Raw genomic sequence first — 14736 nt, forward strand, 5'->3', positions numbered from 1 at the left:
AGAGTGCTGAAATTTCGTCACGATTGCTTTATTCCTTCCAGAGGTTACACAGGTGTACTTTTTATAGTACACTGGGCCTTCCCCGTAGCACATGTGGCTACTTCACTGCATTCCTATTGGTGGCGTGAATTTTGTTATTATGTCTGCGATTTTTACGCAGGGTGATATAACACTTCTTGCAGGCCCTCATGAATATTTTCTGGCTATACTGGCACCGCAGTTATCCTACTTTGCACGGCAAGCTTTCTCCTTTTCAAAGAAGCATCAGATACGATTGAGCCAGAGTGTCTGCAAACCGCTGGTTACTGCATGTCAAGGTGTAGATAATAATGAGTAACGTTCTTACCAAAGCAAAAATAGTCAGCAGGCTCGTCTCTAGCAATTTGGCAGATTGTTCAGGCTTTCACAATTGCAAAGTTGAGCTTTGGTGTCAACAACCACTATCACTTTTTGTCCCTGATGCTGATATACTGGCAGTAGATGGCTTGATGCAAAAGGTCAACACCTGCCATACCACTGTTGTAAAAGGAAAGGAGTTTTGGGTTTTAAAAAATCTGTTTTTCTTGTGCTATAGGCAACCACCACTCTACAAAACACGTAGGCTCACTGCTGTTATAGTTGAAAGCCCTAGTTAGTATACTGTTGATCGCAGACTTCAATAAAAGCGTGTAACCTACACTACTGAAGCAAGAATCGATGTTTCATGGCTGCTTCTATTTTATCGCTTTCTTTGGCCCGAGTAGACACTTCCTAAACCCGTTTTGGCGAACGGTTCCTCTAGCCCTAAATTCCTCCTAGTGGAGCTTTACAAGAATGTCTTGAGAGGTAAAAAAATTACAAAAAAAAGATGAAATGGTCACTAAGCGTTGAAATCACCTCAGGTGACGACAGGACAACAGTCGCTTCCAAAAGTTTCATTTCTGAACTCAAGTACTTTCCGCAGAGGATGTGAATGGCATAACAGTAATTCTCTGCTCTGCAGAACCTTCAGTTCTTATAACCAAAACTTATTACAACCAATTAAAATCATACCACCATCATACTCAAGACCGCTAGCGGCAAGTACAGCAGCCTTCGACGCCTTGCTGAGCAGACAAAGTGATTTTTTTCCGAAAAATTGGAAGGAATCATAAGATCTATGAACTGGAATAAATAGGCGCCGTTCTGCACACAGGAAGATCCAGTGTACTATAGAAAGTACAGCAGTATATAAATCATCACAGAGCAAAAAACGCCAAAGGTGCGGCACATTCAAAGCATCCGTTGTTTACTTTCGTCTTTCGTGCTGCTCTGTACTTGAAACTAGCGTAATATGTACATAAATGCGGCCGTAAGAAAATTATAAGCAAGCAACTACCGGTGCAGTTAGTGGGAAACAAACATCCTGAGGTTTCACCACGGAAAGCTGACATACTGAGCAGAGGAAGTGCGCCAAATTAGTTAAGGGTGGTTGGCCAATCCTCTATTGACCAAAGCATGCCTTACTTGAAAATAAAATTCCAGTCTTTGGTGGTGAAATTATAAAAAAATTAACTGTACTTTTAAAAGTACGCTGGGCGCTAATGGGTTAACACGACTGCATGAGTAAAAGTCGCTTCCTGGCAGGAAAATGAAGTTTTGCCTTGCACTGCCCATCCAAACACTGTTTCGAGTGCCGTTAGCCGAGCGTCCAACTTCTCCATCCTGCCAGTTAGAAATTCCCAGAAGTGATCTGAACCGACGAGGACATCGATCTGGGCAGTGTGGGGATGCTGAAATTCGTCACCTGGTGACAATGAGAGCTCGCGCAGAGTCTTCCTGATCTGCTCGTCGGGACAAGGGATGGCTTGGTCGCATATAGTAGGTACCTACAAGGCCTCAATTTTACATTCTGTTTTGGGGTCATCTTTTCCGAATAGACGCACTTCGACGCGTCGGAATGTGGGCTGCTTCTGTACTCCTCCCAAAACTCCAATAGCTAGTATTTCGGTTCCTAGCAGTCGGCAACCGAGCCGCCGCGAGCAATCTTCGGAAATGAAGCTTCTTTGGCTTCCGCTGTCAAGTAATATTCGACACATTCCCTTTGCCTTAGTCCCTTTGTTCCAAGCGGTCACCGTCGGCATTAGCACACTTTGTTTGGGGCGATTCTCCTCGGCTTCGGAAGCATGCAGGATGACTCCTCCAGCTCTTTCGGTAGCTCCCTCTCCTTTCGATGACTTATTAATGAAGGCGGGATCGCACATGGAGGTCGCATGCCTTCGTGTGCATTTTTTACAGTTCAGTCTCATTCTTCAATTCTTGGATCTGTGACCTTGTTTCGTGCAGCGAAAGCATCTGCCTTTGGACGTTAGTTAGTTAGTTATATGGGGTTTTATGGCGCATAAGCAACTATGGCTATCATGCGCCAAACACAAGGTTAGATGATGTTATGTCAAATGTACAGAGGTTACATTATAATAGATTTAAAACATTGGCTTTCCTTAGAAACTTACCAACAAGTGAAAACTCGACAAGTGTTTGCTCGCCTAAAAGCAATGTGGGATGAAATGAAATGTGTTGATTGTAAAATACTGTAAAAAACTTTCTCCTAAGTTCTTCGAGATGGGAACAAGAAATTAAAATGTGATTAGCTGTGAGCTCCTCACCACACATTTCACATACAGGTTTGTCTTTTTTTGTTAATAAGAAGCTATGGGTGATGTGTGTGTGACCTATGCGTAAACGACATAAAATTACTTCGATAAAACGCTCTTTATGGCGGCATGATTTCCATTCTTTTAAAATGGGCTTTACAGTATGCAGCTTGTTGTTTCCTTCATTTTCCCAGGAAGCTTGCCATTTGGCTCTTAGTTTGCTACGTACAAACTTCATGTAATCCCTAGGAGGCAAATTCACATGTTTTATTTCCATGGTTCTGGTTTGCGCAGCACACATGTCGGCTCTCTCATTGTCCCTAATGCCAATGTGACTGAGAACCCAGCAGAATTTTATAACATGTTTTTGTGTTGTGACCTTTACAATATTGTGTGTGATGCTTCCAATCAGTGGCTCCGTGGCATTTTTGGAGTTTAAGGCTGTAAGGACGCTCAGTGAATCTGTATAAATGATGCTGTTTTTGATGTTTTCATTTGTTATTTTCTGTACCGCAACACTAATGGCATAACACTCAGCGGTGAACACTGTAGCACATGAGGGCAGTCGTACTGCATTGTCAGTTTTTTCTTTTATTACTGCGCTTCCTACATGAGCATGAGTTTTTGACCCATCAGTATAAAATACAGTATGATTTCTGTATTTTTGTTGTAGTGCTAGATATTCTTGTATTATATGGTCGTGTGGTGTACAGGTTTTCCTGAGGCGTGTTAGTGGGACGTCACACACTGTTGGGAGAGTGTACCACGGTGGTAGCGCTTCGTGTCTTGGGGCAATATTTTTGATTTCGTTTAGCATGTTCAGAGTTTGACTTTTTTCTTCGAAGCGCAAGAGCAACGGCTTAATCGCATGGGGCTTGTTGTTGAAGAGTATTCGGGATGGGCATTTCGTGACAATTGGGTAACAGAGATGTTTGGGCTGAGAAAGGATTTTGAGGATGTATGTACAAGTTAGTGCAGTTCTTCGATATTCTAAGGAAGGTCCATTAGTTTCCACATACAGACTTGCTATTGGTGAAGTTCTGTAAGCACCGGAAGACAACCTTAAACCAAGACTGTGGACAGGATCCAGTCGTTTTATGTAGGACGGTCTTGCTGAGCCATATACTATGGACCCATAGTCTAACTTAGAGCGAACCAGATAACGATATATATGTAACAGGGAAGCTCTATCAGAACCCCAGCGTTTTCTTGATAGTATCTTCAGCACATTGAGGGCCTGGGAAGCTTTTTTCTTTAAGCTGTTTATATGTGGCAAGAAAGTGAGCTTATTATCGAAAGTTATCCCTAGGAATTTATGTTCTTGTTTGACAGGTAGTGGGATTTGGTTTAAATATAGTGTGGGGTCGGCTTGTAGGCCTCGTCTCAAAGAGAACAGAACCGCTACTGTTTTCTGAGGGGAAAATCTAAATCTGTTTCTATCTGCCCAGGTAACCAGTTTATTTATTGTTATTTGTATTTGCCGCTCACAGGTAGGTATGCTGGAAGACGTGCATGCTATTTGGAGGTCGTCTACGTAAACTGAGTACATTATGGATTTTGGGATTACTTTTCCTATGGAGTTCATTTTGATGACAAATAAGGTCGTGCTGAGGATGCACCCTTGGGGCACACCAGTAAAAGACTTGGAGAAGGTTGCGCCTAGGCGGACTCTGAACGTTCGATTGGTCAGGAAGTCGCTCAAACAGCTCAGCATCCTGCCGCGGATACCTAGGTCCGCTAGGTCACGGAGGATACCGAACCTCCACGTGGTATCGTATGCCTTCTCCAGGTCGAAGAAGACCCCGATACAGTGTTGGTTGTGGATGAACGCTTCCCGGACTGTGTTCTCAAAGCGTACAAGGTGATCGGTTGTGGAACATGTCTTTTTAAAACCGCATTGGTGTATATCTAAAAGTTGCTGGGACTGAAGTATGAAGGTTAGTCTGATGTTTAGAATGCTTTCGAATGATTTTGCTATACAGCTAGTGAGTGCTATTGGCCTGTAACTGGTAGGACTAGTATGTGGTTTCCCTGGTTTTAGGAAGGGTACTATGATTGCTTCTTTCCATGCTTGGGGGATTTCTCCACTCGTCCATATTTTATTGAAAAAATTTAGGAGAGCCTCTATGGCAGTCTCAGAGAGGTGAGCAAGCATGGCATAATGTATATTGTCTGGGCCTGGTGCTGTCATTTTACCGGATGTTAGTACCGTGTTTAGTTCTTGCATTGTAATAAACTGATTGTAGTCTTCATGTATGCATGTTCCAAAGAGCAGGTTTTGTTTTTCAACTATTGTTTTGGGCTTTTGAAATGTGTGTCTGCAGTTGGATGAGCTTGAAACTGTGGAAAAATGCTCACCCAATATGTCGGCCTGCTCTTCCAATGTTGTTTGAGTACCGGGTGTTGTTAGCATTGGAAATGTGAATGGAGTAAAATTTCCTGTGAATTTCCGCACCTGCTCCCACATTTTCTTTGATGATATTGAGCTGTTTATGGAGGATATGTACTGTTGCCATGATGCCCTTTCTGCGTTGCGTCTAATGTATCGTGCTTTGGCTCTGGCCCTTTTGAAGATGAGCAAGTTTCTTGCAGAGGGATATCTGCGAAGGTTGCCGCAAGCCTTGTTTTGCTGCTTTTTAGCCAATGAGCATTCATTTGACCACCAAACTTTGTGTTTTTCGTGCAATTTCAGACGTTTGTGGGATGGCTTCTATTGCTGCAGATATTAAGCATGTGACAAATTTTTCATTTAGTTCTTCTATAGTAAGGGTTTCGGCATATTCTTTTTCTAGTGTGGCCTTCGTTCTGAAAAGTGCACAATCGGCGAGGTGAATTTTCCATCGCCGTGGCTTCGTAGCGAGGATGAACGTAGCTGATGTTAGTTTTAAAACCGTAGGTAAGTGGTCACTTCCCCGGGGGTCATCTAAAACATCCCAAATAAAATCATTAAAAACAGATGGCGATGCAAATGCTAAATCGAGGCAGGTCATTTTTCCAGAGCTGGGGCAGCAGTACGTAGCTTTTCCCGTATTTATTAAACATATGTTATTCGAAAGAATAAAATCCTCAATGAGCTGACCTCTGGAATCAGTATGCTCACTTCCCCAGAATGAGGAGTGTGCGTTAAAATCCCCTATTATTACATATGGCTCTGGCAACTGTTCCAGAAGTTCTTCTAGGCCATGCATGGCTATTGTGTTGTGTGGTGGTATGTACACAGAGCATATTCTTATTGTTTTATGGCTAATGATGTTTACTGCGACCGCTTCTAAGTTCGTCTTTAATGATACCTCTCTTGCAGGGACATCGCTTCGCGTAATGATAGCGACGCCTCCTGAGAGTCGGCTAGCTTGTACTCGGTCTTTCCGGAAAATATTATATTTTTTTAAGATGTTTGTGTGCTGTGGCCCAAGGTTCGTTTCTTCCAGGCACACAGCTGTAGGTGCCATTGTTTTGAGCATATCGGTTATGTCTGTGTAGTTTCTGTATAGACCTCTACAGTTCCATTTTATTAGATACGCCATTGTGATAAGTTGAGGATTGGGGAAAGTTGCTTATTCTCAGGAGCAGTGATTCGTGGTTTCCCTTTTTTCTCTAGGGAGTCTCGCCACCGCTGCAGCGGTGGCGAACCAGGAGTTGTATCCATCGCCACTTTCGTGGCGCCGGATTTCTGCCGAGAATCCGCGGATGCGTGTGTATTAGATGTCAGCGGACTTTCGCTGACATCCATCTCCTCCACGGGGGACGTGGAGGATGCTTCTTGTTTGCGATGGCCCGTGGCCTTCGCATTCGTCTTTTTTGTTGGCACCACTGAAACATGCTCTGCTCCAGGGGCAGAGTCTCTTGGGACAGCAGTTGCCTTCTTAGAGGGGTGGGGCGACAGGTCCAGTTCAGCAGAGCTGTTCTGGGTGTCTGTCGCCGAGGATGCCGCTGCTGAAAGTGGGGCCTGAGGGCCTCCGGCGAGGATCGCGTGGTCTTCCCGCGAAATTTACAGCGCTGTGGACTGAGTCACCGACTTCTGTGGTGGGGACTTGGTTGTAGACCCCAGGTCCTTCGGATCGACCTGTGTGCGACAGAAACTGAAGGCGGCGACGGTCCCCGCGTCACCGCTTCAGAGTATGTCCCTTTCTGTTGGAAAGAGATGCGTTTTTTTGCTTCAAGGTAGGACAGGTTTTCTGTGGTCTTCAAAGTTATGATTTGTTTTTCTGTTTTCCAGACTGGGCACTACCTGGAGTACGCGCCATGTGCGCCATTGCAGTTGATGCATTTTGGTGTGCGTTCGCATCTTTCCTCTGAATGTGCGTCTTCTGCGCATGTGACACAAGTTGGTTTACCGCGACAAGCCAACATGTTGTGTCCAAAGCGCTGGCACTTGAAACATCGTCTCGGGTTCCGTATGTGTGGGCGGACTTTACAATGGAGGTATGCGGCGTGGATAGAGTCAGGCAGAGTTGTGGTACTGAAGGTTAAGACAATGTGTTTTGTCTTGATTTCAACATTGTTTCTCCTGATGGTTATTCGTCTGGCTGCTATAACTCCTTGTTCAGATAGTTCTTCTTCCATTTCCGCATCGGTACTCTGTAGGAGTTCATATTCAGATATGACGCCCTTTGAGTGGTTCAGGGTGCGGTGCGGGGTTACCTGTACACTTGTTTCTCCAAGATTCTGTAACGACATCAGTTTGGTGCTCTGCTCTTTTGTGTTTATTTCTACAAGGAGATCTCCGGTGCGCTGCTTTTTTGCTTTGTAGTCTTTGCCTACACACCTTTTTAGGGTGTTGGCGATCACAAATGAAGACCAGTTTGCTGCAGGTTCATCTGTATTTGAGTGAACCATGGAAAACTTTGGAAACGTTACTGGTTTCTGTGGCATCAATTTTTTCGCATCGGCGCGACCCCTTTTTGGGGGCCGATCAGATTTTTTGCACATTTTTCCATACGGCATGTACTGGCTAAGGGTTCCTCATACTTTGTCGCCTCTGATTCACCCTTATACACAGAGGAAGGTCCCGGGACTCCCCTCCTGGTAGACAGACGAGGAGCCCATCGGCCGAGGATTGACCGCTTCCTCGACCGCCACCGTTCAAGGTTTCTTCCCTCCTCCTTTCAACCTATCGCCACGGTATGGATGACAGCTTCGGTATGGGGGCTAAGGGTCCGTGGTGGCGCCAAGCACCTCGTTACACAAGGTGCCCTTGCGGGCTTTGGACGTTAAAATTGCTTTCTTCTGCTTTACATCCAGATCTGAATTGCAATCTTTCCCTCCGCGATTGCTTGATCCGCAGATTGGGCAGGAGGCGATTGATGCTGAGCCATGCAAAGCTACAGCCAAGGTAGGTCGAATGCTCCCTCTTGATTCTTCCTTTGACCCGTTAAAATGACACGCTGGCTTACCGGGTGCAGTGTCAGGTCGATGCTCGAAGGCTTTCTCGCGGCTCTCCAGCTCCAGTCTGAAGAACCGAAGTAGAGACTTGAGTGGTGTCCGGCTGACCGTCGCTGTTGCTGAGGATGTCGTGGACCGGGCACAATCTTCTGCCGTTGTAGATGACGTTGTACTCGGAGCATGTTGTTCCTCTGCGTGCACGCGGTGATAGGCGAGGACGAGCTCCCTTGGAAGCGCACGAAGCAGGACGGGATACAGCATCGCGTTGTAACTGTCGTCGCCAACACCTAACGCTCTCAAACCTCGCATACGCACTTGCTCGTCGTCGTAGAGCCGCCGTAAGTTGCGTACTTTTCCCGCAGACATCACACCCCTGATATCGATGAGCCCCTGCATGTGTTCCTGTATCAAGGCCGCTTTGTCGCCGAATCGCTGTTTAAGGATTTCGATGGCATCGGTATAGCACTCAGCTGTAGCTTGAAGCCCGGCGATGGCGGCTTCAGCTTCTACAGAAAGCAGCGACTTTAGAATCCGGTAGGTAGTTGATGCGACCATAGGATACTATACTATCCATGCCCGATCATTTATCTTATTTATTTTCAATACTGCAGGCCCCTTTACGGGGCCCTAGCAGGTGGGCATACGCAACAGTTACACTGGGGCAAGGACTACCTCACACAACACAAGGAAATTTCAAAATGCGGCAAGAACACATGCAAAGATAAATCTGGTAGAACGGTGGTTCTTTTGTCTACCTGAGGACAAACTATGTACAATCAGCTCCAGACAAGTTTACCATATGAAGTGATCAAACACGGCTAACAGTGAACAACATGCACGTAGGAACGAAAACAAAAAATGAAAAAAAAACCTTGGCGCTCAAGACAAGATACGTATATGATGGAAACAATAATAATACTGAAGGATAGCGGACAATCGAACCCAGGAAGACAAACTATGACTACGCAAGGGGTGATGCACTGATTAAGACGACAAGAAGGAACGGAAGTGAAATGGATTATCAATACCCAGAGGCCCATGTGCATCACTGAGAGCGTTACTGTGCGGCAATACTGGCCTCGAGCCTTGTAGCGAACGTTGTTAAGGTCAGCGCATGAGTAATCGAAGCATCCAGATTGTTCCATTCTCGGATGGCTACAGGAAAAAAATGAATGTTTAAGTGCATCTGTGCGATAGGAATAATCAGTCAGAGTGAGTGCATGTTTGTGACGTGTCGGTCGAGTATGGGACGGGCAAATATATTTTGACACATTGATGTTATAATCGTTATGCAACAGTTGGTATAAAAATTTTAAACGCGTGTGCTTTGCTCTCATTGATAGCGTCGGGAGTCCTGAAATAGCTGCAAGGTTCGATGGGGAGTCAGTACGCTTATATTTGTTATGGATGAACTGTAGTGCCTTTCTTTGTAGTTTTCTAGTTTTGCTATGTTAGTGGTTGTTTCCGGAAACCAAACAGTGTGGGCGTACTATAAAATAGGTCTTATGAAAGTTTTGTATGCTAGGAGTTTAGTAGATGCTGGTGCGAGTCGGATACATCTTCTAAAAAAAAAGTTATCGTAATGCTGCCGATGTTACATTAGCGATGTGTACGTCCCATCTAAAGTCAGCGGTTAGTGTAATACCAAGATACTTTTGCTGGGAGACTTTCATGAGTGGCGTACCGTGAATGCTGTAAGGGAAAGATAAGTACTTTTTTCCTGGTTACTGACATGCACACTGATTTTTTAGAATTAGCGGTCATCTGCCATCTGTCACACCAATCCACCACAGCGTCAAGTGACTGGGAAAGCGCAATGTGGTCTTCCGGACTTTCTATTTTCCTGTACATGATGCAGTCGTCTGCAAATAGCTTAATGTTACACTAATTCTGAGCGGTTATATCGTTAATATAGATAAGGAAGAGAAGTGGGCCAAGAACGGAGCCTTGCGGAACTCCCCAAGTGACCGCGGTTATTTTAGAAGACATATTTTGAAAGATTACAAATTGAGAACTGTTAGATAGAAACTCTTGGATCAAACCCAGAACTTCCCCCCGCCCGATCATGCATTGCAGCTTTGCGATTAGTTTGTTATGGCACACGCAATCAAACGCTTTGGAAAAATCTAGTAGTAATATATCAGTTTCACTGCAGGTATCGATGCTGAGGGCCAAGTCATGATCGACTTCGATTAACTGAGTGATAGTCGACAGCCCTCGGCGGAAACCATGCTGGTCAGGTGATATCAACTTATTATGCTCTAGAAAATCTGTTAGATGTTTTGAGATTATGTGTTCGAAAACTTTACATGCTGTGCTAGTCAGTGAAATGGGCCTGAAGTTTGATGCACTACTGATATCTTCTCCTTTATGGATCGGAATGATTTTCGCCAGCTTCCAGTCATCCGGTAGTTTTGACACAGCAAGTGATTTGCGGAATATTATGCCGAGATATTTGCTGCACCATTCGGCGTATCTTTTCAAAAATGCATTGGGTATGTTATCTCGCCCGCTGGCTTTCTTCGGGTCGATGTTCAAGAGAAGATTGAAAATTCCGTCATCAGTTATATTTATTTCTCTGATATCTGAAGTTCGGGATGTTGCCATCTGGGGAATAACGCCATTATCGGTGGTAAATACGGACTGAAAAAAGTCATTAAAGTAATTAGCCTTCGCACTGTTTTCCTCTGGAGTCTGTTCGTGTCCTGCTGTGTTTCTATTGCGGAAGTGGTTCCAGAACCTGTGTGGGCTACAAGTAAGGAAGTCAGGCAGCGTAACACTAAAGTAGTATTCCTTTGATTTCATCATTTTATCCTTGAAGATTTCAACTGCACTGGCTAATTTTTGTGTTCTGTCGGGGTTAGTACCGTTGGACTTAATAGAGCGACGCAGCCGTTTCACTTTGCGTTTTGCATGAATGACCTCTCGCGTGATCCACGGGTTCTTTGTTTTAACGCGCTTGTTTTTTTGAGGGGACATATCTGAATATACAGAAAAAGATGATTTCCTTGAACTGAAGCCAGAGGGAGTTTACATCTGAGCTTGCTTCAGATGCTGCTTCGGCAAACATCTGAAACTCGTGTGCAAGATTGATATACTAGCGTCGTCGGCTCTATTAAAATTACTTACAGTCGATTGGGAGGAGCGGGTTATTAGAATATTGAGTGGTAGCTCGCAGACAGGTATACTGTGATCAGAAATTCCGTCGATTATGTCAAGCTTAGTCTGGTGTGTTGGGAAGTTCTCGCTTACAAGTATTAGGTCGAGAATGCTTTTTGCTGTGCCTAGTATGCGAGTTGGACGGGAGACTGTTTGATGTAGGTTAAAATTCAGCATTAAATCAATGAGCGCATCTGAGGCCGGATCAGTATGGTGCAAGGTATCCCAGTCAATATCCGGAAGGTTAAAATCTCCCATGATGATTAGTCTAGAGTTCCGTACGTGCACCTGCATATAATCGTGTACAGCACTCAAGCAATCATGTCCGGAAGAGGGGCTCCGATAAACACATCCTACGATAATGCTGACGCCATCACATAGAATCTTGCAAAACACTGCCTCTGCTCCCGGGGTGTCCGGCAGAGGGATAAAGGAAAAGTGGTTCTTTATCAATAATGCAACACCGCCACCCCGGGAAAGCCGATCTTTGCGCATCACTGAGTAGTTCGGAGGGAAGAGTTCTTGACTACCAATATCACTCGAGAGCCACGTTTCTGTGACAGCCACAATATCTGGATCTTGGTCAATGTGGACAATTTCGAGTTGCTCTACTTTATTCACTACACTTCTGGCATTTATGTTCAATAATTTTATTTTTTTGATTGTGCTCTTCGACGTGTCATTCGGGGGTTGGAGACGTTGTCGTTTTGGCTTTCTGGGGTAGTGGCTTTGTCGTTTTTTTTTTCCCAAATGGCACTTTCACTGGGTTTTCACTGTCCCAGACAAATCCTTGACCATTAATTTACAATTTATTAAAGGAAAGGGACACTTTGTCGCCATTGTCCCGGTTAGGCTTCGAGCTGTCCCACAACTTTTTCCGAATATCTCTAATTTTCCGCGAGAAATCTTCGCCAATGAACAGATCGGAATTTTTAAGCTTGAACCCTCGTTTCAGTATTGATTCTTTCTCTCTGTAGTCTAAAAGCTTCATAACAACAGGTCTAGTTTTGTTTTCAGCAGGCTGCCCCAAACGGTGGATACGCTCGATGGCCACTGCGTCGAGATCCAGTTTATCCTAAAAAATATCTTTATTTACCCTTTCTGTAAGTGTCTCCTTGATCTCTTCCTCTCTCTCCGATAGGCCATAGACAATTAAATTACATATTCTACTTCGGTTGTCCAAGTCGTCTATTCTTTCCTCTAACCTTTCTATGACTTCGCTCATCTGAGCGACCTGCTCCTGGCAGGAAGTGACCTGTTTCTCTAGTCTAGCAAGAGCATCGAGTTTATTGTCTATGTCCGCCAGCCGCTTCTCCTTTATTTCTTTTATGTCTGAGGCAATTTCTTGAAGCTGCGTAAGTATCTGAGCTGTGTCCGGTCCAGGATTGGCTTCGATATCACCCCCCAACAATAGCAGTTTGCGCAAGCTTACAGTACCATCAAACAACAGCCGCGGGCACGGCAGCACTAACAAGAATGGGTTGTTAGAGCGAATACAAACGCCGTAGCGTTTTCTCACCTGCACAAGAAACAAGAACGGATTGTTGGTGAACCGCATCCTGGTAGCGCTGCCGTGCCCAGTGGCCGCCGCGCGCGTGGCGTGGCAATATATAGCCCAGTCTGGTGGTGTCGCCACTTGTCCCAGATGCATGTAGTGGTCTGCGCATGTGGTCGCTGATTGTAAAATCCATCGGTGATCCCATGCGGGCGCGTGTAGCTGGTCTGGTGGGGGTACGTCGGCAGTGTCTGATCCGTGAGTCATTCTTGAAGGCAGCTGCATGCTTCTGTCACTGGCATGATCTAGCAGGGCCAAGAAAAGCTGCACAAGAAACAAGAACGGATTGTCGGTGAACCGCATCTTGGTAGCGCTGCCGTGCCCAGTGGCCGCCGCGCGCGTGGCGTGGCAATATATAGCCCAGTCTGGTGTTGTCGCCACTTGTCCCAGATGCATGTAGTGGTCTGCGCATGTGGTCGCTGATTGTAGAATCCATCGGTGATCCCATGAGGGGGCGTGTAGCTGGTCTGGTGGGAGTACGTCGGCAGTGTCAGATCCGTGAGTCATTCTTGAAGGCAGCTGCATGCTTCTGTCACCGGCATGATCTAGCAGGGCCAAGAAAAGCTGCACAAGAAACAAGAACGGATTGTCGGTGAACCGCATCTTGGTAGCGCTGCCGTGCCCAGTGGCCGCCGCGCGCGTGGCGTGGCAATATATAGCCCAGTCTGGTGGTGTCGCCACTTGTCCCAGATGCATGTAGTGGTCTGCGCATGTGGTCGCTGATTGTAGAATCCATCGGTGATCCCATGCGGGCGCGTGTAGCTGGTCTGGTGGGCGTACGTCGGCAGTGTCTGATCCGTGAGTCATTCTTGAAGGCAGCTGCATGCTTCTGTCACCGGCATGATCTAGCAGGGCCAAGAAAAGCTGCACAAGAAACAAGAACGGATTGTCGGTGAACCGCATCCTGGTAGCGCTGCCGTGCCCAGTGGCCGCCGCGCGCGTGGCGTGGCAATATATAGCCCCAGTCTGGTGTTGTCGCCACTTGTCCCAGATGCATGTAGTGGTCTGCGCATGTGGTCGCTGATTGTAGAATCCATCGGTGATCCCATGCGGGCGCGTGTAGCTGGTCTGGTGGGCGTACGTCGGCAGTGTCTGATCCGTGAGTCATTCTTGAAGGCAGCTGCATGCTTCTGTCACTGGCATGATCTAGCAGGGCCATGAAAAGCTGCACAAGAAACAAGAACGGATTGTCGGTGAACCGCATCTTGGTAGTGCTGCCGTGTCCAGTGGCCGCCGCGCGCGTGGCGTGGCAATATATAGCCCAATCCGGTGGTGTCGCCACTTGTCCCAGATGCATGTAGTGGTCTGCGCATGTGGTCGCTGATTGTAGAATCCATCGGTGATCCCATGCGGGCGCGTGTAGCTGGTCTGGTGGGCGTACGTCGGCAGTGTCTGATCCGTGAGTCATTCTTGAAGGCAGCTGCATGCTTCTGTCACCGGCATGATCTAGCAGGGCCAAGAAAAGCTGCACAAGAAACAAGAACGGATTGTCGGTGAACCGCATCTTGGTAGCGCTGCCGTGCCCAGTGGCCGCCGCGCGCGTGGCGTGGCAATATATAGCCCAGTCTGGTGTTGTCGCCACTTGTCCCAGATGCATGTAGTGGTCTGCGCATGTGGTCGCTGATTGTAGAATCCATCGGTGATCCCATGATGGGGCGTGTAGCTGGTCTGGTGGGCGTACGTCGGCAGTGTCAGATCCGTGAGTCATTCTTGAAGGCAGCTGCATGCTTCTGTCACCGGCATGATCTAGCAGGGCCAAGAAAAGCTGCACAAGAAACAAGAACGGATTGTCGGTAAACCGCATCTTGGTAGCGCTGCCGTGCCCAGTGGCCGCCGCGCGCGTGGCGTGGCAATATATAGCCCAGTCTGGTGGTGTCGCCACTTGTCCCAGATGCATGTAGTGGTCTGCGCATGTGGTCGCTGATTGTAGAATCCATCGGTGATCCCATGCGGGCGCGTGTAGCTGGTCTGGTGGGCGTACGTCGGCAGTGTCTGATCCGTGAGTCATTCTTGAAGGCAGCTGCATGC

At 46.5% G+C, this 14736-nt stretch overlaps 1 protein-coding gene and 1 pseudogene across 1 annotated transcript; both read right to left on the minus strand.

The window, feature by feature from the left end:
- Positions 1-11803: 11803 nt before the first annotated feature.
- Positions 11804-13533, minus strand: LOC149329815 (uncharacterized; annotated as a pseudogene).
- A 7-nt stretch (positions 13534-13540) lies between these two features.
- Positions 13541-14734, minus strand: LOC149329816 (uncharacterized). Its single transcript, XM_089559308.1, has one exon. It carries the CDS (start codon positions 14732-14734, stop codon positions 13541-13543), a length of 1194 nt encoding a protein of 397 aa, XP_089415434.1.
- Positions 14735-14736: the final 2 nt, after the last annotated feature.

This window comes from Amblyomma mixtum, chromosome 9, assembly GCF_055824585.1.
Source record: "Amblyomma mixtum isolate Tamu chromosome 9, ASM5582458v1, whole genome shotgun sequence".
NCBI lineage: Eukaryota > Metazoa > Arthropoda > Arachnida > Ixodida > Ixodidae > Amblyomma > Amblyomma mixtum.

Bases quoted from the DNA above. Each gene is read 5' to 3' on its own strand.
- LOC149329816 (XM_089559308.1), bottom strand. From the start codon at position 14,734: ATGCAGCTGCCTTCAAGAATGACTCACGGATCAGACACTGCCGACGTA.